Here is a 21,523-nt window from a genome sequence, read left to right as displayed (position 1 = left end):
GTTGTTTGTTACCATGGGATGGATTGCTATGCAGTATTATTTAGTTCTTGCATGACAATGACTCTACGCCTTCACCTCAGTGATATCTTATATTTGTACCTACTGCAGATAGCATTCTTCTATAGACTTCTCATTCAATGTGAATACATGACATAACAAGGTACCTAATTATGTACGTGTTTGCAGCTCGCTATAGCATTATACCTGATTACGCATGATTTTGGCCATTATTCGTGTTTATGATACGTCAAACACCTATATGCTGTTACGTCAGCTTGTGTGAAAATCGTGGTTCATCATTCGGATGTTGTGAATGCCCATCTCACAATTAACTCTTTATAGCATCTTGAGTAGCAGCCGGTGAGAGTGATCCCTTGTCCACTGTTTTCCTAATCACCAAACTATGAGTTTACTGCACCAGATACACTCATGTTTGTGCTTCAATAATAGCATTGATGTGCAAATGCTTCTGCCTATTTAATGTGCACCTTCGTAACACGTCACACACGCATTTCTAGATAGCAGATGGCAATGTCACCAACTCACTGACCAACCCACGCAATGACACTCATACAATGAATGCTATACGTGCGACATCTCGTTAACACGCAGCATATCAAACTTGTAGCACATCACGCTATCATAACCACTGACACAATGTGAACACAGGGGGTTCATTGAAACATATTATGATTATTAGTTGGGAACATATGCGCATAACACAGCTAATAAGACAGTGCTGGCTATTGTTCTCATTATCCCTAATATGCTCTGCATCATCTATAGTTTCGTGGGGAAACGAGAGGTGCTGTTTGGATCCGGAGCCTGCTTCCTCACCATCCGTTATATCAACGCCCAGGTGCAGCAGCGTGCAGTAGCCGAACGAAACAGGCCCATCGAACACCATCTTAACACACGAATGCGTACATTACCGTGATACCGACGCAACGAAGAGCGTTGTGCATCCCTCCATATTCCGCATCTTGGTGGGAACAAACGAGGTGGCACTCCGCCTAACAATGGCATATGTACCCAAACAACCTATACTATACGTGTCGCATAGGTAATTACCGACGGAATGTTGAGAGGCGGTAACCACCTACTTGTTCTTCAGCACGGGCCTGGTATTGGGTTCCTCGGCCTCGCGCTCGCGATCCTTGGTCAGCCGCTCGAAGCGCTCGATGTCCTCGTTCATCATCGTGTGCATCAGCTGCGCTGTGTGCAGGAAAGTCCAGTCGAAAATGAAGTCGTACTGGTACCCCTGACGGAAGAACAGGTCCTTCAGTATACGACGCAGATACGAGTAGTCCGGACGGTCCTCGAACCGTAAAGAGCGCGCGTAGTTGATGAAAGTCACGAACTCAAACGGCAGCTGCTTGCACAAAAGGTCAACGGGGATCGCAATCTTTTTCTCGCTGATCTTGTCGTACTTGTCCTTCTTGCTAGTAGCCTTCAGACCTTGCCACGGCAAGGAGCCTCGCATAAAGTACAGTAACACGTAGCCCAGCGCCTCCATGTCGTCACGGCGACTCTGTTCTATGCCCAGGTGGGTGTTTATGCTTGCATAACGCGCGGTACCGGTCAGGTTTTTACCCTCGCGATAACAAATGTGTTGCGCAGTCTTGGGGTCGCGGTACTTCTTCGCGAGCCCGAAGTCGATAATGTAAACGATCGAGATCTTCTTACCGCGCCCGATGAGGAAATTGTCGGGCTTTATGTCGCGGTGAATGAAGTTCTTCGAGTGACAATATTCGATGCGGTTCAGCATCTGGTCCGCAAGCATGAGGACCGTCTTCAGACTAAGCTTACGGTTGCATATGGTAAACAGGTCTTCCAGAGACGGTCCCAACAAATCCATGATCAGTATGTTGTACTCGCCCTCAATCCCGTACCAGTGGATCGTGGGAATACCCACGCCGCCAGCCAGCAGCTTGTAGAGTTTGGACTCGTACAGCAGCTGCGGGTGGCGGCTGCGGTGGGACTCCAGCTTTATCGCAACATCCTCGCCAGTCGTGATGTGCGTTCCGATAAATATGTCGCCGAAGGAACCGCTGCCAATTTTACGACCAAGCCGGTACTTACCGCCCACGCGAATCTCCAACGACCTAGTGATCATTCTGACCAGCAAGTGCCGCAGGAAACCGCCAAGCCATCAACACGCGCGTGACCTGACGCCAACTCCGATAAATGCCAGGCCCTCAGAGTAATCCAGATGTCCACCGCGAAGTCGTCGCGCACGACAACAAAACGCGCAAACTAACCGACGAATGGCTGTGCAAATCAGCACAAAACCACGGCCAGGCTGCACGCTGTTACTCCTCAATTAGGCCAACATTACTGCAGGTAATCTAGCCTACGATGTTTTACAATTTCGATGAATGGACTGACGAAGGCGCCCAAGATGTGTTCACACAGCATCCCCTATATGGCGATGTCGCCGATTGCTGCACATCAAATACGGGCGAAAAACTCCGTGCGGGCCTAACTCCTAACTTTTAATCCACCAGGCGACTTAACGGTCATAAAAGCCGGAAACCTGACACACCGCTTGAATGCGCTGTCCCAGTACGCTAATTGACGCCAGCGCGCGAGACGCCCTTACGATCACTACAGGCGCAGCAGATGGGCTTAAATACGACGCGTAAAACGCAGCGCGGGCGCCAGACGAACCGTTAACTCGACGGTGTGCGCTTACCATGCAAGGCTCCGCGGCTAACACATTAAGCCCGGCCAACGCTAATAGAAGGAGCTCCCACAACCGGCTAAATGAGATTTTATGGCCGATGAACGGCAGGTACCGCGTTAGTGTGATGGTAGATGCGCGGAAGGAAGCTACATCGCGCGCCGTGGAAGCTGATCCTCAGGATCAGCAACAGATTCGGATACTACCGTTGAATTTGCGGTTCAACAGCAAATACATAGTACACATGCCTCATTTTGAGGTCTAGGCTCGGCTGCTGGCGGCATGTTTTGGCGATATACGTGCGAGGTGTATGGGAGGTGTGCCCACACTTCCCGACCAGCTATGACTTCACTTGACACTTTTTGGAGTCGTTAACACTCCAGGCGCGTAATTAGCCCCCTATAACCACAAATGGCACCTCAGATAGCGTACATGCGGCGTTGCGGTTACACTTCGTAACGACCCCCGCCCACCTGAACGGTTTCCTTCTGCGCCGCCTGGCGACGTGACACCATCACCTTCACGTCCTTGGATGAATCCGCCTTTATCTTGCGCCGGCCTGCCAGAATCTCGTTGGCGCGCGCGAGCTGCTCCGGAGTTACGGTGTAGGGGTCCTTGGGCGGTTGTAGGGTGCGGGTCCGAGGCTGTAACTTGGCCGTTTCGCGCTCAGGCGACCACCCCTGCTGCAGCGCCGACTGAAGTTCCACGTGAATCAGCGGGCACTTAGTCACTGAGTCGATCATGTATGCATACGTACGCAGGTGGTGGTAGCTGACCAGCCGATCCTTCGGGTGGCGCTGTCTCGTGGCGCCTGACGGCAACGCACTGTATAGATTGGCAATCTTGCCGTCCAGCATTTCCTGACGCTGCGCCGGGTCCAGACTGGTGTCTGACAGAATCAGCGCGTCCACCTGACGGTGCTTCACAGGATCTTCCACAGATTCGGCAGATTTTTCCGACAGCTTATCGTCCTCATCCTGCCTAGGAACCTCTTTTGGAACACTGGTTACCGTTGGCACGTGTTCCCCGAAAAAGAAGTCGCCGCCACCCCAGTCGTGCCGAGGCACGGAAAACGGGCGCCCGAACAGGCGGCAGTAGTCACGCGCGATTTCACGCTCCACGTAATCCTCATAGAACACAACCTGCAAAGTGTCATCGAACTGCGCTAAGCGTAACTTACCTCGCCATCCTCCAATCGTTCGCGTAGGCTCTTGCGGGGTTTCGTGCATGCTTCCGGGCGCTTGACGGGGGTCAGCTCGATGTTCACACGGCGGCGCTGGGGATCATCCGATTGTTTGGGACTCGACTGCTCTTTGGGGTGTTCACCTGCGGTACAGTGTTTCTGCTGCCGTCGTTAATACACCTACTCTTCTTGCTCTGCGCCCCTGGCTGGTGATAAAGTGCGTACGCCTCGCTCTTATATTCGTGCGGGTAGCGCGTGTACAGGAACGGGGAGCGGATGTGTGTGTCGTTCAGCTTGTGGATAGTCTCCAGGAGGCACTGGTGACGCGGTGGATGCTCCCATGCCTCCGCGGCTGGGATCTCCCCGCCCTTAGTCTCTTCCTCCTCCCACCAACGTTCATCATCGCCATATAGGTAATATATGGGCTCGCTCGGCGCCGCCGGGGCACTCTGGGAGTCCGTTGCGGACGACGTGTCGTCGCCTTGTTCTGATGTGTCGCCGTTGCTCGGCACTGCGGGAGAGCGCGTAGCGGAGCTCATCGCGGCTCATCAAAGCAAAAACTACATTAAAAAGTAAACAGTTAAACGCTTGCCACGGCGAAGGACCGTAGTGCGCTAGTGATGTGCACCCCGTAAATGTGTAGAGTCGCAACGGCCATTTCGCCCAAAACAATCGTGGTGAAGGAGGCAGACATTCGCAAAATTATTCAACAGGGCCATTGGTAATGGCAAGAGTACACTGAATATTGTGAAACCTAGTGCTGGGAACTCACCCGGCTTATCACGGACATGGCGTCATCCAGACCCACACGATGGGCCACGCTGACGCCGCCTTCGTTGCAAACCTCGTAAAAAACTTCTCCCGGGTGTAGTAGTTCGGGGCTGTGTACACACAATAATAAATCGATGCGGGCAACGTACCGGAACGTGGTCAGAATGCACTGCGACCCCTCTCGGCACTGGCGCTCCAATAGGCGCGAAACGTTGACGCGGTATCCCTCGTCCAGTGCGGCGTCGATCTCGTCAAGCAGGTAAAAGGGGGCCGCTTGCAGGCGCTGTGCGGCGAGTATAAATGCAAGTGAAACCAGGGTCTTCTGGCCGCCGGAGAGCTGGTACAACTGCTGCATACCATCCGAGCCGGCACTGAAGGACACCTTCAGGTCCAAACCCGTGAATTTCTCCTCATCTGGAGACTCAACAAAGCACTCTGTACAAATTTGTATTACCACGAAAGGCATACAAACATACCGGGCAGACACACGGCAACGTGGGCCAAAGGCTCGCTGGTAGCGAGTTCTCTGCGGAGCAGGACCTGAGTCTAGTGTCAACGCTGAAATTCCACATACCGCACGAATACGGCCTCCGGGCACGAGCTCCTCAAAAGTCTGCGACAGTTTGTCGTTCAGCTGGCTAAGCATCTGGACGAGGTTACTGTCCTTCTGGCTCTTCAAAGCCTGAGTGGACATGCGTAGACAAGGCTTATTCGACCCACCCTGATAGACTTCAGAATCGCCGCATTGGAACGTGATATTCGCTCCTGGCGCTGGCGCAGTTCCTTGAATTCCGCTGCAGGTCGTCACCATGACGATGGATGAACCTACCGCGCAGTGCGGCACTGTCCTGTGAGCATCCACGGACTGACAGATCGAACTTCGAGCAGCGTTTGTTTATTTCGGCAAGCCGAGACATGAGGTCGTCCTTGTTGTAAACCGGGGTTTGCTTGGCCTCTTCTAAGACAGCCTGATCCAGACGTGACAGCTCGTCCTCCGACTCTTTAATTGAGATTCTGTAAAACAATGTTACAAAAAACTCGACTCAGAGGACTTACTTGATACTTGACAGTGTTTGTGATGTATCTCGGAGTTGAGCAGTTGCTTCAGCCAAAGCGGCCTTCTGGGAGGCAAGTTCCGTCTCCAGCTTGTGGATGCGCGAACACAGCTCATCAAGCTGGCGCTGGGATTTTTCGCGCTCCTCTGACGCCTTCAGAATTTCTGACCCTATGGAGTCGCGTGACTGGGTCAAAGATGCGGATCGTTGCTCAAGGTCGCGGAGGTGGCCCGAGTAATCCTCCAGAAGCTGCAGGGTGGTGATCACGCGTTTCGCCAGTGCATTGCGCTTATCCTGCAGGACCGAAACATTATCGCGCAACTCATGAGCGCGAGACTCAAGCGTGCATTTCTGCCGGCGCAATGCAACCAGTTCAGATTCAAGACTTGACTGGCGTGACGCAAGCTCAGCCAAAGCGGCAGGTGAGGGCGTCGCAGCACGCTTGTAAACCTCGATTTGCTCGTCCCAAGATTTTATCTGGTACAAAAGGCGTTCTGTCGAGTTATCAGAAAGTTTATGGCGAATTGAGTCCTCGAGGCTGAGATGCTGTGTAACTCGGCTAAGGTACGACCCACCTAGTGAGATGTTGCAACGATATCTGTAGCTGGCGCAGGTTTTCCTGAAGCGATGCACGCTCCGATTTGAATACGTTGCGTTGCTGGGCTAGCTTCGTTTGCTCCTGCATAACGGTTAGAAACAGATATAACAGCGTATACCTCGCCAAGGGACTCCAGATCGCTCTGTAGACGAGCGACGTGCTCATCCTCTGCAGCCAAATCGGCGCCCGCCTGCTTCATTATGTCATACAAACGCAATATGGACTCCTTCATGTCCACATAGCCTCCAGATACCGATCCGCGGTGGTAGAACACCTGTCCATCTGGGGTCACGCAGTTAACACGGTTGCCCGATATGCGCGATGCCACATCGGCGTTCTCAACCAAGCAAAAGTCACCTAGCAAAGATCGAATCAATGGCTTAAGGTGGTCGTCAAACGTAAGGCAATCCATCAGCGGCATCGCCTCTGCCCGATCAACAGAGTTCGGCAGATGCATGTCGTTAATGTCGATCGACTTCGGAAATATGTCAAGCGGTACGATACGGATGTTGCTGTAGCGGCTTTCGCTCTTTTCTATGTGGCTGATGAGCGATTTAGCGCACTTCATAGTGCGAACCACCACAGTAAACAACTTTGGGCCAAGCGTTTGCTCCACAGCAAGCTTGAACGCATCAGACACCGTAACCAGATCAATGAGCACGCCCACATAACTATCCCGATGAGGCGCTGAGTCATCACTGTCTAACCAGTCCTTCACCAAACCCAGTGTCGTCTTTTGTGACAATGCAACCTTGCTGAAATTCTTATCAGCGTCGCTGTACTGAACACGCAAGTTCGACTGCTTCGCAGCGCTCGCAGACAACTCGTTCTGCTTTATACGCTTGGTTTCAAGAGATGTCTCAAGAGACGCTGTACATTCTTCCATGCGTGCTGCCTTGTCGGCGCACAGGTCCTTGAGCTTGGCAATCTCGGAGTGCAGGAGCTCCTGGTCGTTCATGCAGCGCGTTAAGGAAGACGAAAGAGTGGCCTTTTGCGACTCGAACTCTTTTATAGATTCGCGTGCCTCTGATTTGCGCTGTTCCAAGCGCTCTATCAGCTCTTTCACCTTCTCGTCGGAGGAGTGTTGACGATGCATCACATCGCTCAGCTGTGTCTCAAGGTCCTGGATACGACGAGACGCCTTCACATGATCGTTCTCAACACCCGCCAACTCAGCAACTGACGACTCCAAGGAGGTGTTCAGGGTGTCCAACTCCCGTTCAAGCTGACCCTTGGTGTGGGTGAGCAGACCCAGCTCCTTGCGAAGCTCAGCGGACTCCGCTTCCACATCTGCCAGGGACGACTCCAGCGACGAAAGTTCGGCATTAGCAGTTCCTGCTTCTTCCGCGGATTCAATGATCGACAGTGCTCCACGCGATTCCCTGACATCCATCTCAAGCAGGTCGACGCGCCCTTGTAATTCGTTAATTTTGGCGGACAGTTCCGACTCCGCAGTTTCTTGGGCAGACGCATTTTCTCGCAACTGCGATAGTTTAAGCAGCACTAGAGATGCCTGGAGCACGCGTCGCTCAGCATCGAGCTTAGACCACTCCTCGCTTGCGCCACGCTGAATGTCGAGGGTGTCCAGCTTGCGCTGGATTTGCGATAGTTGCGCGTCAACAGAGCTGAAAGTGACATCGTAATCCTTGAGCAGTTTCATAGACTCTTCTATCTTTGAGTCGAACGATCGGTGGCCTATAACATCGCGAAACGCCGCCAAACGTTCCTCCGAGCTGAGGCTGCAAATCTTCCCTATTGCGCCCTGCTTTACGATAAAATGTAAATCGTTCCGATATGATGCGCTTTGTTTGCTGAAGTGGATCAGTTTCACGCTCTCAATCAGCTGTCGGTAATCCTTCCGTGACATTTGACGTCCGTTCACCAGGTAGAGATCCTTCGACCGTGAAAAAATGCGTTTCAGACGCAGTTCGTCCTTATTGTCGATTACCGATTGTATATTAACATCGCGTGACACGTCGAATACAACTTCGACGTGAGCAGTAAAGTCGTCGTCCTCCGATGACTCGGCACCGCGGTACAGATAGCAGCTACGGTTGGCGTGCTCGAGCGTCTCAGCGAGCGCAAAGCTCACGGCAAGCAACACATTACTCTTCCCAGAACCATTTAGACCAACTGCGTGTGTGTAAACGATCAATAGAATAGAAACGAACCGATCACGTTGTAGCCTGGACAGAAGCGGAAGACACAAGGATCCCGGTAGGTCCGGAAACCCCGGATTCCTACCTCCTTGATGTGCATCGATATGCCGAGAGCAGAAGTTACCCTGTGGTCGGTCTCACAACGTGACCCTTGCCGAAACGCGCCGCATTCCTCAAATGTGTGGGCGTGGAATCACCGAGGAATCCCACTGACAGATGGAGAAAAATGAGCAACAGGTTAAATATTCGACTAATAACTATCTTACACACTAACTAGCATTAACATGATTGTCTATGAGCCTCTCCAGCTCGCGAGATAACACAGGCCGCGCGGCTCCTGGTGTTTGAGATTCCAGCGTTCGCGTCGGGTTGCAGGCCGTATACAACGACTCACACTGATCAACCAATGCAACAAACTCGGGAGACATATTGCAATTCCCTGCGATCGTCCGCACTACCTGCCAGATTCGAGGTGGAATCGTGCGATATAGTCCATTCAATTCCAGCAGCAGACGCTTGAAAACCAGTAGACCCTCTTTGTTACGGCCTGTGTAACATGATTAAAGCGACAGATAGATCGTAAACATACCCAAACGACTGTATGCGAGGAGTAAATGGAAGTACATTTCGAACGATACCCGGCTGTAGGGAGCCAAGCCCAAAAGGCGATCTTCAATACCATCCGCAACTGATGGTAGCTCCATAAAAGCGCGGCCGTGCTTTATAATTAGATCGTTTGCGTCTCGTGAAGAGCATAGTTCGAAGAACCGGGCATATATCGCAGGCTCAGGTCTGCAGTTCCAACGCAGCATCAGATCCATTAGCCGATCTAGAGAACTCAAATCACGCCGTTCGATATCGCACTCGAAAGCACAAACAAAGGCGTGGTAATGGCTCCACGTTTGGAATCGGATGTCGGGGAAAACGGCCGATAACAAACGTATGGTCGCCGAACCACTGATACCGAATGATAGCAGCTGTCGCATGATTGAGTAGACACCGCTGGCACCTATTTCTCCCAGTCGCACTCCAGATTTTACCAAACCACGGATTGTAGAATTCAGCGTTATCCGACCGTCTTCTCCGGTGGAAGGCGAGTTTTTTAAAAATGTATCGCTCAACGGCCTGTGCACGAAACGTAACATGCGCTGAGATTCAGAAGAAGACGAAGATGCGTCATCGTTTCCATGTATGTAGCACATAAATTCGTCGACAGATAGAGTGGCATCTTGCTTCGGTGGCTTAAACAAGTTCTTATTTGCAAGAGCCTGGTGGTATCGAGTAAGCAAGGGTTCCAGGTAGCCAACATCGGCATATGGGGAAAGGATGCGCCTTACATCGACAGAAAGAGTGTTATTTTCACCTGATTCTTCCGTTTCATAGCTCGGAACTGCAACGTCAAGAGACAGGAAAATGTTGTGAAGCGCATGCTTCAGCATCAGCGTCCTGGCCCACAGCTCGCCTGCCTGGTTTAAATTAGACTCGTTCAACGCAGATACGGCTTTCAAATCTTCATCTACCGTCTTAGGCGATGGTGATTCCAGTTTGAGTGAACTCTCAATCCGGGACGTCTTCGATACCACGCAGCTTACAAGGTCTGAGAATCTGCGACCAGCCTGTGACGAATCAAATGACGTGTTATCCGTACCTCGCACCCTAAAGTTTGGTACACCAGACTGATATGTATCATCGTCCAATGCATCACCGCAAAACAGATTGCTGAAATACACGGATGTGGCCATACGAAACTCCCGGGCATGGAGGCAGGCTTCCATAACACCAGTGTGAAAGCTGCCAACATCGGACCGGCGTAACTTATTATTCCGAAAGCATTTAAAATCCACAAATAGATCCTTCTTGATTTGTTTGTCTGTTGGCGCTGGAGTTGGCAAATTGCACGCCGTTTTGAAAGAGGTGAATACTGGAACCTGATAGAAAAATCGAGATCCGTATAGACGGTAGATGTTAAAGAACAACAACGACAAGATCCATCCATTCACAAACGTCTGGTACGCCGATGTACTGCACAAATGGAACATGTTGGCACGGAGCAAAAGCGGATGGTCAAGCAGGCTCAAAAAGATATCCAACATGCGTTCTTTTCCTCCCAATCGATACATGGACAAAAATAATCCTTGATACGCTCTGCATAGTGCCACTGAGTCCGCATTGGGCCATTGGTTGCGGTACCTGGGGGGAAATATAACACAGTCCCATCAACTTACGCTTTTAGCAGCGTATCACAACCGGATGCCTCTAGGGCGGTAAATAGATGGCTCACAGCATCACAAGTGTAATCGTTGTAACACCAATTCGCTCCGTAAATCTCATGAAATGATGCAGCTGCGTCCGATACTAAATGGCACTTGGTAACCTTGACAATGCCAAGCTGACACATATCAAAGTGGAGTGTCTCAACATACCTCTGTTGCACTTAGAAAGTGACGCTGTCCTTTTGCTTTCGAATTATTGCCATCTTTGTGCGTTTTAGTGCTTTCAGGTAAGTCGCCGGAACCACCAGACAATAAATCTATATCTTCCGGTGAGTTGTTAGAGCGACAAAAACGGCCATCGTTACACTCCCACTTCTTTTTGCCAGTGCATAAGGTCGATGATGCTCTTATTGTGGTACAATCATCTGAACGTATCCCTTCATAGGTACCATGGATGAGGAATCCCGGCGGATATTGTCTGTGGATATGGAAGGTGCCTGCAAAACTTCCGTAACTCCACTTTTGGGCTCTCTGAGGTCGACTATACAGCGAGTAGACAGAAACGGTTGTGATGAGAATTATGATAAGTACTAGACATGGAATCTCGGCCCAGATGCCAACGTGAAACGGTGCTGAGAAGCCGACTACGCACAGCAGCGTAACTGGCATCCGACTTGCTCAAACAAGCATAACGACTTTCAACTTCATTAGGAAATCAAAAAACAAATTTGTTATATCATCAGAGGCGTGTGATTCGGTGGGTTGTTTGCATTCAAAGTTACACACTCCGGGGGGAGGTTATGAAGAACCTTCCACCATAAAAAAAACAGATTATAAGTGTAACAACGTGTTAAATAGCTGGAATAAAATAGAAAGTCTTATTATTAAGTGTGTGAGATAATGTGTGGCGCATATAAGGTGTTACAGAATTATTATTAGTGTGCCACAGACGCCTAGTGTCGGTCAAAGGACATAAGTAAGCAATGACATTTATTATTATCAATAGCTGCTATTTGTGCCGCTGGCGCTATTGTTTATTTGAAAGGCGATTGTTTGACAATTATTATGGCCTTTCACCAGCGACGAACAGGGATGGATGCTTTGGTGCTTCCTTAACGATTTAAACTGTATATTTTTTTGTGCATACCCATGCTACGTTTCCATATACCTATAAGTACAAACTGCGTTCGTATAAACCTGGAATCTATTCCTTTGTCGTCGAGAACAATCCAGTTAAGTATCGGATTCGTCACAAGTATGTAGTGTTAGCTACTGAAACCAATACAGAGTCTATGTTGTATGTTTCTACATAATTGGATTGCAATCAGGGTAATTGTGTAATTAAACTGAAATGCAACACGTAGCGCAAACTAGGTTCCGATCCTACGATCTGTTGTTAAAAGTGCCTATATTAAAATTGGACGCTCTCCGGTGTTTAAATATGTCCATTACGTTAGCATCACATGATTATTGTGATGTCAGGCGCTGGGTAAAATAATTGAAACACGTATGCTTGAATGTAGGTGCAGCGGACGGGCTAAATGCTGAACGATAATAAAATGTTCAATGCACTCAGAATGTAACTGTTGAAGCTAGATGATCAAAACATAACTATGGTGGTTCCTTATATATTGAAATTTGAAGTGAAAACTGCAGCATACACAGGGTGAAGGTTAGATTACGAGCGATCCTTGGAGGCAAAAATCAGAACACGCAATACTCCTCTTCGTAATTTTTAAATCAATTTGTAAGCTTATTGTAGAGGTTCGGAAGTCTGGCATGGTAATTAAGGATGGAGCATATTATGAATCTAGCAATCATAACGTCAACATCGCTACCTGCAGCCTGCTATGTCGTAATCATCTTCCCCTACAAGTTAGTTGTTGGTTCATCTTGCAGATCGATGAAAATTCATCTGCAACACTTAGCTACTCTCGGCGAACTGGCCATATACAATCTCTACAATCAAACACGCAACCAGACATTCACCTTTTGCTGAGGTGAGCATGATAAAATATCGAGTTACTCCTGCTTACAAACTACCTCAACATAAACCATGCATGTATAGGACACGTTGTAACGGCAATGAGGATAACATAGAACTCAATGATGTATCTGTAATGACAAAGTCGCCAATGAGTAGCCTCCACGCCATGGCGTGGAGGCAATCATAAGTCTTTATCATAACAACACTGCATTTTCAAACTACATCTCTTTGCACAGTTGTCTATCGAGGCCTTTTGATTACTCGTGGCAGTTGTCATTGCGTCATATTAGACCTTGGTATCACCCAGCAGAATGCTCCTTACAGTTGTGTCCCCTCATTTTATAGTGTGCTATGTGGCTGGGTGCCTAGGGTCGGTTTGTGGCTTTGGCGGGGCTGCCGCCTCACGCTGAAATCGGTTGCGGGATCCACGTCGGTCCATTGCCGGACGTCACTGGTGCCATCCATGCGGGCATCCATCCAGTTTGGGCCAGATGGTCATCAACAGAGTTATAATCATCTTGGTTTCATGTACCTCGTCACATAACTTATAACGATATAACGTGTCTGCTAGATGAAAGATGTCCGCTTCATAGCCTCGACCACGTCCCTGCATCTCCTCTTCTTGTATGCCCCGTCTCCACCGGGTTGCCTTCGTTGACAGTCCCGTTATCCACGGTAGTGAAGGCGTGATTTATACTATATACGTTGTAGTGTTCTTGTAGAGTATGCTCTCAACCCTCATGAGACTCCTGAGTTTGGCATGGCACTTTCCATCATTACTATAGTCCTCCACTTGCCCTTACTGCTATTCACTCATACCATCGCCTTTCAGCCAGATATATCCTAACTGTGCTTCACATTTACATCGGTAATCTTCCATATGGACGTCATATTTGCAGACATCATGCATCGAGGATTCCGTTCCCTGTAAACGCTGCGGAGGTAAAATGCCATTGCCCTTTCCGCTTCTCGATTACGGCATGCTCATATTCGTGTAGTAGCCACCCAGTCGCTCGAGTCACATTTGGGAATATCGTATTAGCATTATGTTAAAACCGTGCAGTGGCAGTGGGGTGGACCAGTAAGTGCGCAGAGGCAGTGTAGAATTTGATGCGAATATTAACTAGCAGCTTGCATCAACTATACCTGTTTCTTCCGGCGGTGGAACATTGGAGTGCAGTTTGGAGGCTTCAGGACGCCGCCGAAGTGGGCCAGAATTTCGAGCTGTCTGGGTGCTGGTGGTTGGGATTAGGTGAGCGAGGTGGATGCCAAATTCGTCATGATTTTCAAATACGCCCTTAATCGAGGACGCCCTTGAGTAATGTAGTTTGGAGCACTGAAAGAGGAGGTTGTCAGCCGTTCAGTGCGCATCGCATTTTTGCAGTGGAGTGGAGGTCTGCAGCCTTGAATTGCATATGTAGTTCCGCAAAACGAATAATACTGTCAACTTCAGCTTCTAAACAATGGTGCCTAAGAAGCTTACTGACTGCCCGGAGAATCTCCGGGAGGCAATCGACTGGCTCATCCAGGTAAGGCATGGGAGTGGTGAGGATGGTCTTACCAAGTTGTCTGAAGCTTTGAAAAAGTTGATTGAGGAGGCAATTGGGAAGGCTACTAAGTCCCTTGATGAACGCGAATCCAAGCTCATTTGCCGTGGAAACCCTTCTGATCAGCCCTCCTCTGGTAGTCCCCCTGTCAAGCCCTTTTGTCAGGAGCAGCAGACTAAAATTGATGAAGCCAATAAGAAATTGAAAGAACCTGAAAACGCTGATAAATCTAAAAAAGATGACCTAAACGCTAAAATCAAAAAAGCCGAAACCTCTAAAAATGGCTGTGCTAATACCCATCACCTCCCTCAGGAGGAGAGGGATAAGGGTTTGGCTGAGATTAAGCAGCGGAGAGAAATTGTTGGTAAGCTTCAGACATTTGCTACTGAACTTGAAAAAAAGAATAGTGAGAATGTTTTAACGCATTTATGTGATGGCCTCGAAAAATTCCTCGGCTTCAACAAAGACTCCAAAGGCTACGACGGCAAGGGTATTGTGTACTCCGACCTGGACAGGCTCTGTGATGCCGTGATGGTGTTTTTGTTTAAATGTATAGAGGGCAGTGAACCGTTGTTAAAGCATTACAATAACAATATCACCAGTAGTATCGAGGCTTTAAAAGGTACCATTGGTAATGGGCTTGGAGTTTCGGGATTTTCTCAGGCCATCGGGAGCGTTCATCGTGGCCTCATGTGGTACGATATTGGTTTGAAGAGGAGAACGAGAAAGGTAACTAAAGCATTAAGTGAGTTGAATGATTTATTTGCAGATACTAAAATAAATTGGGATAATCAAAAAGGGAAGCCTCTCAAAACGCAATTTAGCGAGTGGACTCAGCGAGCCGGAGAGTATGTTGAGAAATTGAGTGAGGTCGAAGAAGCCAAAGAGAAGTTGGACTCAGAGCTTAAGAAGAAGTTGGAGATGCCGATGAAATTGATAAGGTGTGTAGTTGAAGGTTTTAGAAAAAATTGTGAGAACAGGGATTTAGCGGATTTGAATGGGACGGTTAATGGCCAGCTCGAAGAGCTGCAAAAGATTCTGAATGGTGAGATACTTCAAAATATAATTACTCTTAGAGAAAATTTGCAAGGAACGTTTGAAAAGAATATTAAGGCTCCATTGGAGCAACTTAGAACTATGTTGGACGATGTTAAGAGTGACTTGGCAAGGTGGATTGGGGTGGCGACTAATTTTATCAAAGTGATTGAAAATCAGGTCGATGAAATTATAAACGAAATCGAACCAGCTGAAGAAAAGCCCCGCGAAATCGGTATGGCGGTCGAAGAAATCAAAACCAAAGCTGCGGAGCTGCATCAGCAATTCAAGCAGTTGAAGGGTGAATATGATCGTGTAATCAAACAAATTAAGGGTCAGGATGAAAATGGAACAGGAGACTGCGCGGTAAAGAAGCTTAAAGAGACACAACAGCAAGTTGAAAAATTAGTACCTAAGTCTTTGGATGGTTTTAATAAGGGTGACGGTGAAGAGGTATGGAATTTGGGTGGTAAGATTTCCGCGCTAACAACAGCAATCGAAATGAACGTAGAGGGATATATGGATAAGTTGAAGAAAGCGTTACAGCATGCCGTGGATGCTACAGGCGGTTCTTGGGAACATGCTAAGATCCGTGGTCTCAAAGCTTTGAAAGATACTGAGTTGTGGAGTGTTAATGGAGTATCTAAGGCGCTAGATGCTACGGTAGAACTAGATGGCAGAGACGACGTTGGCCCTAAAATAGAACAAGTCTTGAACCAGCTCTACAGTGCCAGAGCAATTTGGAATAGTATACCGGGAGTTATCCCCAACATGGTTATCAAGGGGATTACAGCGGATATTGGAAAAAAGGCCGCCGAAGGAAAGAACTTCGACACACACCTGTTTAACCTTTTCAACGCTGCTATAACGAATGGTATTTTGGAGATGCAACAGGCTGTTGATCAAATCGTGAGTGTCCATCTAGAACCTATTACAAATAAGGCAAGGGCGCTTGTTGAAGCCGCTAAAAAGGCTGAAACCACGATAATAGACAGAGCCAGTGTAATCGAGAACACCTTTCGACAACTCTGCAAAAAAATCGAGAAGCTTGCCGGGAAAGTCGATAATGACACCGGAGTCAAGCAAAAGTTGAAAAGCCTAAATCATATGATGACCAATACGTTATACGGAGATGCTAAAAAGTCCGTTAAAGGAATCCAGACGCGTATTGAAAATATTATCGGTAATCTAGGCAGCACTGATCTTACTTCTCTGGCGGGAATTATAAGAGAAGCTGGTATCTTCGACAAGAAAATCCAGACTGATGCTGATGATTGTATCGGATTTCTCAAAAATTACGTCGATGAAGCAGTTATGTCGGTATCCACCAACATAAAAAACAAAGCGCAACAATTATATGCGGAACACAAGCAAAAGGAGCTGACATCTCTGACTACTTTTCTGGAAACTCAAAGATATGAGGTTGAGAAAATCATGAAAGACGACAGAGAAAAGGGCCTGAAAGGGTTTTTGGGGAGAATATATGGCTTCGAGTTGCGTGGTTCAAATGACGCTAATTTGCTTACTGAACTGAAAAAAGCTGCAGTTGTTCAAACTAAAAATGATGCTCCGAAAGTTACGTATTTGGTAGAGGGTTTAACAACCTATGCTTATACTATCCTACAATACGTAGAAAGCCACGTTATGACTCAACCATACCAAACGCATGGAAACACGTCGATAATGCTGCAAACTAAGGAGTCCGAAAAAGTTAAGGATCTGAAAGAGAGACTTTATGACTTGCTACGTCATCTGAAAAAGCAGAATGAAAAGGTTTATAACTTCGACACCCGCTTCACCACCCTCCTCTCCTCTCTCTCCTCCTCTCTCAGCGTTTTATCCCCCGCCCACTTCTCCAACCCCCGGCACCCGGAGCTGCTCGATGCGGTTAGAGCGGGGCTGGAGGGGTTTGTCAAGGAGTTGGAGCGGGCGTATGTGAATGGGTATGATGGGCATAGGGAGACAATTAATTTGGATCAATTGGTTAATAATGAAGGTAAATTGACGAATAATGGCAAAAATTTGTCGAAGGTGTTTTTAACGATTTTAGAGACATTGTACCACGAGTTGGATGGGTTGAAGATCGGATGCGGCAAACAAAAAAGCAGGAAAATTAATTTGCAAATGATTAATGTAAACAAAAAAAATATGACAAATCCGCTAGGAGCTTTTTTCCAAAGGAACGGTTACAGGGTATCCACAGCGGAAAATTCCCACGAGGGGGAGTTGAGAAATAAAAATGACTTCAATGCAGAGAAAATAGCAAGTGACCTACTAAACAAGGATCTTAAACATACAAATAGCATCCTAACAGAGTGGAAGCAGAAGAACAGTAAGTCCACTGAAAGAAGCAGCCAAGGTGCTACAGAGATTACCATTATTGACGTACTTACCTTCTTCCACGAGCACCTTATCATCTACTTTAAGACATCTCACCTTCGCCACATTCCAGCGCCGAAAGCACCGTGCAACGTATATCAGATGCTGCAATGGCTCACGGGACTGCGGCACAATCCGATGTATGACAAACTAGTTGCGTACTTAAAAGGCCTGTTCAAGAAACCTGAAGATGCGAAAGCAAACGATGTATCCGCTTACAAGTTTGAATCCACTGAGACGAACCTGAACGCTAAGGAATTAGGCGATGAGCTTCGCAGTGTTTGCAACTACTCCGTCGACGTGCTGGTTGCCATCCAGGGCCACGGGCACGCGGATGGTGTATATGCCGTTGACTTCTACACTAATCAGAGTAACATCACTTATCCAAGCAGTGCAGGTGCGTGCTTTGACATGCTCGTCGACGTATCGAATAGAGTGTATGAGCAACTTGCTTTTATATACAAGATTTGTCAGAACGGTCCGGAGAGTGGAGGGTGGCGTGATTGTCAATACGGGCAGCACGTTGCCGGGTCGGCTTGGAACTGCAACAGGAAGCAATGTGGCAACCAAACATGCCCCCAAGTAGCTGACCAAATCGCTAACCAAAATGGTGACCAAAATGGTGACCAAAATGCTGGGCAAAACTGCGACCGGCACCCTACGTGCGGAGTGAAATCTCCGCTGCAGTCGTTCCTGGAAGATGGTCTCCAGGGTTTCTTACCGCATCAATTCAAGGCTCCAGGCTGCAAGCTAGAATGTGCTGTCTCTAACCACTTTGGCAAACCGTGTAAAACGCCGATGGGTTTCAGGGACATTGGCATTGTGGCATCCCATACACAAAACGGTACGCATCTTAGGGATGCTGTTTTCCAACTCTGTGGTAACATCAGCAAACCACTCACCAGGTTTTGCGCTTTTACAAAATGTCTGCTGAAGACGCCGCCTCAGACACTTGGAGATATCTTCGGTTTCTTCTACGGTTACCTGGCAAACTGGAATGGTATTTCACCGCCGAAGCAGGAAGTCCTGACGCATAAGCGCGTCGCCTTCAAAACTGCCGTCAAGGAGGCTTATTTCGGGAACGAATACGAGTTCAATCTCCCTTCACTTTTCGCCAGCAGCAGCCACCGTAATACAGACGGTACCCATAAAAACGGTGATCTGTTTAGCATAACGTCGTGTGAGTCCAGCGACGAGGCGACGTGTGGGATGTACGTTCAATCTATCAACTTGAACCTGTATAGTATTTTCGCGGCCTCCAATAACAAGCAATATCTGTCGTGGGTTGTATACATAACTGGAACATTCTATGCATTGCTTAAGGCGTTGCTCGACGAGTGCTGCAAGAATTGCGACACCGCTGGTACGAGATGCCACGACAAAAGCTGTGTTGAAGATTGCGAAGTGAAAGGGTACTATGATTTACTGAAGTCCAATAATACGCAAGCAACCGTGAAGCAGCTCGAAAGCAAAAATCACGATGACAAATGCCATTCAATCGTTGAATGCCAAAACACCCATCCAACGCTGTATAAGTACGGGTTCACTTTTGGAAGCCAGCACAGACTGAGCGGCTTGTCAGACAGTGGCGCTAAAAAGCGTACGTGCAAAGATTTCTGCAGCGCGTTGAAGAGCATCCTTAACGATGAGACGCAAGTAGGAGCTGCGCTTGCCAAATTAGTTTATAGAACGATTCCAGAATATCTATGGAAAATCAGAGAACCTTTCTCCTACCTCCTTCTCACCCTCTGGCTCCTCTCTTTCCTCTACCTCATCCACATCATGGTCATCCTCCTCGACCTGTTCCACATCAAATCTCACTTGCACTCACCCTCATCACACCGCATCGCCGCTCAATCACTGTTGGCGGCAGCACGCGTTGGCAAACTTGCCAAGATATCGTACCTGCAACCTTGATGAATCACCTCACCGCCACTCACCTAACTCACTACCCAGCAACCCACCGCCTAACCTAATAGCCACACGAATATATTACCTAATGCCTACTCATCAATTGGCAGTTAATGTTGTTAGTGCATTTATAGGTTCGTGTTCTGGGATGTTGAGTTGTGAGTTAGCTGTGGAATGTGTCCACGCTCTCCCATGGTTATAGTTGGCAGTGATGCTGGGTTATAAGCGATCGATGTAGGCTTATGACGAGTGTTGTGACAGGTGAAAGCGCGTGGTGTGAAACGTGATTGTTTGGCGTGATAGATATTATGTTATCTCCACGGATGGAATGTCGCCGGGACAGTGACGTGATGGCCAGTGGACTGCGTCGTTGTGACATTGATGGTAACAGTGTAAATAACGACCATATTAACCAAGTGATGTGGTTCACTAATGCACTCATTATGACGAAAATGTTATGACATTTAGAAGCAGCGGTCGCACCGTTGCACGGTCTGTGATGGATACAGTTGACTGCTCAACTGGCACCGGTTCACCTGCATGCCACGGACAGGACACCAGCCACATGCGTTAACTAAGCACAACTTCAATTGTGATAGCTGCATCGTGGTGATGTGACTGGCGTTGCGGTGGATGGCGGTCACATGGATGCTATCGTAGCGCCGATGGGAGATGGTCAGTGTCCTTGCCGAGGTGCGTGGTTCATGAGTGCAGTTGGTGAGTGCTTGCTTAAGTGATTGATGTTTGCAGGTTGAGGGGAGTGGGAGCGGGAAGATGAGTAATTGGGATTTCTCGTGTGGTTGTAATAACAAATGTGAAAAACCTCACTGTAAGTGTTGTCCCTATTGTTGCACAGGATGTAGAATATCAAGATGTTTACGATGTTTCAATTTGTCTTCTTCGCGCATGAGAGGAGAACCGTGCTACTCTCCGGCATGTGTTGGTTGTAACACTGACAGTTGTCCATGTGACTGTTGTAGAATTAAACAAGCTGCCGAAGCCCGTGCCCAGGAATCCGCCAGTCTACAGCGTACATCCCAAGCCCCAAGTTCCCCCTCTCTTCCGAGTGTAGAGCACCAAACCGGTCGACAGTCTACCGCCGTTTCCAACCCCGCCCCTTACATCATCGCCGCCGTCGCCCTCGTCATCGTCGTCATCTGCGTCATGATATACTTCCGCATCCGGCCGTTCCACAGGGTGCGGTATCTACTGCGCAGCTAATCGCAATAAAGCAACTGGCAACTACATCTAATGTCGTAGACGAAGTAATGATTGCGTTGGTGATCGATCACATGAGCAGTGAGGTGACCATACCTCCGCCCCTTACATCATCGCCGCCGTCATCGTTGCCATCATCGTCTTCATCATTTTCATATTGCTTGATGGCTTGTGGCTTATGCGTCTTACAGACACACAGAGGATGGTGCTTGAAATAAGGCGTTTGAGCACGGATGCAAAACCTGCGCCTCACGCACCGCCTATCCCTCTACTCTAGTATAGCGTCACTATACCTGCAAGATTCAGTTAATGAAAATCTGCTGGCATGGCGTCGTACTAGCTACTTTGTTGGGGTTGGTGACCCAATCTCAAGAGGGAGGTGGAACTACGCCGGTGGTCATCCTGTCCGTCACCCGATGGGTGACGCACCATGTGACGTGCTGGGCCATCTGTTAGGTTGGCAAGTGGCATGTGAGTGAGAGGTGCTGTAATGTGGCGTGCTCAGTGGCAGCATTGTGCCGATCAGAAACATCAAGCAAGCGACTTAGTTCAGTTGGTCACATCAGAATAACCAGGCTGGATCAAGGCAGATGTTAGACAGACTTGGCGCTTTTCGTGGACACTACATCGTTAGTTGCTCTACCATTGAATAACAATCAAGACATGTTTAACTATCGCATGCGGGAGGGTACGCCCATTATATGTCAGCGTTGTGAGGTCTGCAATCACGGCTGCCCCAGCACAAGGTGGACGACATAATAGGGGTGGGGTATGGTCATTGTGA

At 48.4% G+C, this 21,523-nt stretch overlaps 4 protein-coding genes across 4 annotated transcripts; all 4 read right to left on the bottom strand.

The window, feature by feature from the left end:
• Window positions 1–640: 640 nt before the first annotated feature.
• BBBOND_0305100 (hypothetical protein) lies at window positions 641–907 on the bottom strand (the record flags this gene model as incomplete). Its single annotated transcript, XM_012913339.1, has 1 exon — window positions 641–907. The coding sequence occupies one exon, from the start codon at window positions 905–907 to the stop codon at window positions 641–643; it is 267 nt and encodes an 88-aa protein (XP_012768793.1).
• Window positions 908–1,099: 192 nt separating this feature from the next.
• On the bottom strand, window positions 1,100–2,116 carry BBBOND_0305090 (casein kinase I, putative; the record flags this gene model as incomplete). Its single annotated transcript, XM_012913338.1, has 1 exon — window positions 1,100–2,116. One exon carries the CDS (start codon window positions 2,114–2,116, stop codon window positions 1,100–1,102), a length of 1,017 nt encoding a protein of 338 aa, XP_012768792.1.
• Window positions 2,117–3,129: 1,013 nt separating this feature from the next.
• Window positions 3,130–4,405, bottom strand: BBBOND_0305080 (hypothetical protein, conserved; the record flags this gene model as incomplete). Its single annotated transcript, XM_012913337.1, has 3 exons — window positions 3,130–3,825; window positions 3,864–4,009; window positions 4,051–4,405. The coding sequence occupies 3 exons, from the start codon at window positions 4,403–4,405 to the stop codon at window positions 3,130–3,132; spliced, it is 1,197 nt and encodes a 398-aa protein (XP_012768791.1).
• A 163-nt stretch (window positions 4,406–4,568) lies between these two features.
• On the bottom strand, window positions 4,569–8,549 carry BBBOND_0305070 (RecF/RecN/SMC N terminal domain containing protein, putative; the record flags this gene model as incomplete). The annotated part of the gene is made up of 10 exons (XM_012913336.1): window positions 4,569–4,604; window positions 4,639–5,072; window positions 5,114–5,177; window positions 5,212–5,319; window positions 5,358–5,431; window positions 5,467–5,651; window positions 5,694–6,230; window positions 6,268–6,371; window positions 6,409–8,423; window positions 8,462–8,549. The coding sequence occupies 10 exons, from the start codon at window positions 8,547–8,549 to the stop codon at window positions 4,569–4,571; spliced, it is 3,645 nt and encodes a 1,214-aa protein (XP_012768790.1).
• Between the last annotated feature and the right edge of the window lie 12,974 nt (window positions 8,550–21,523).

The sequence above is a fragment of the Babesia bigemina genome (assembly GCF_000981445.1).
Source record: "Babesia bigemina genome assembly Bbig001, chromosome : III".
NCBI classification, from domain to species: Eukaryota; Apicomplexa; class Aconoidasida; order Piroplasmida; family Babesiidae; genus Babesia; species Babesia bigemina.
Note: the sequence above shows the minus strand (reverse complement) of the source record. Positions and strands in the feature narration are given on the sequence as shown.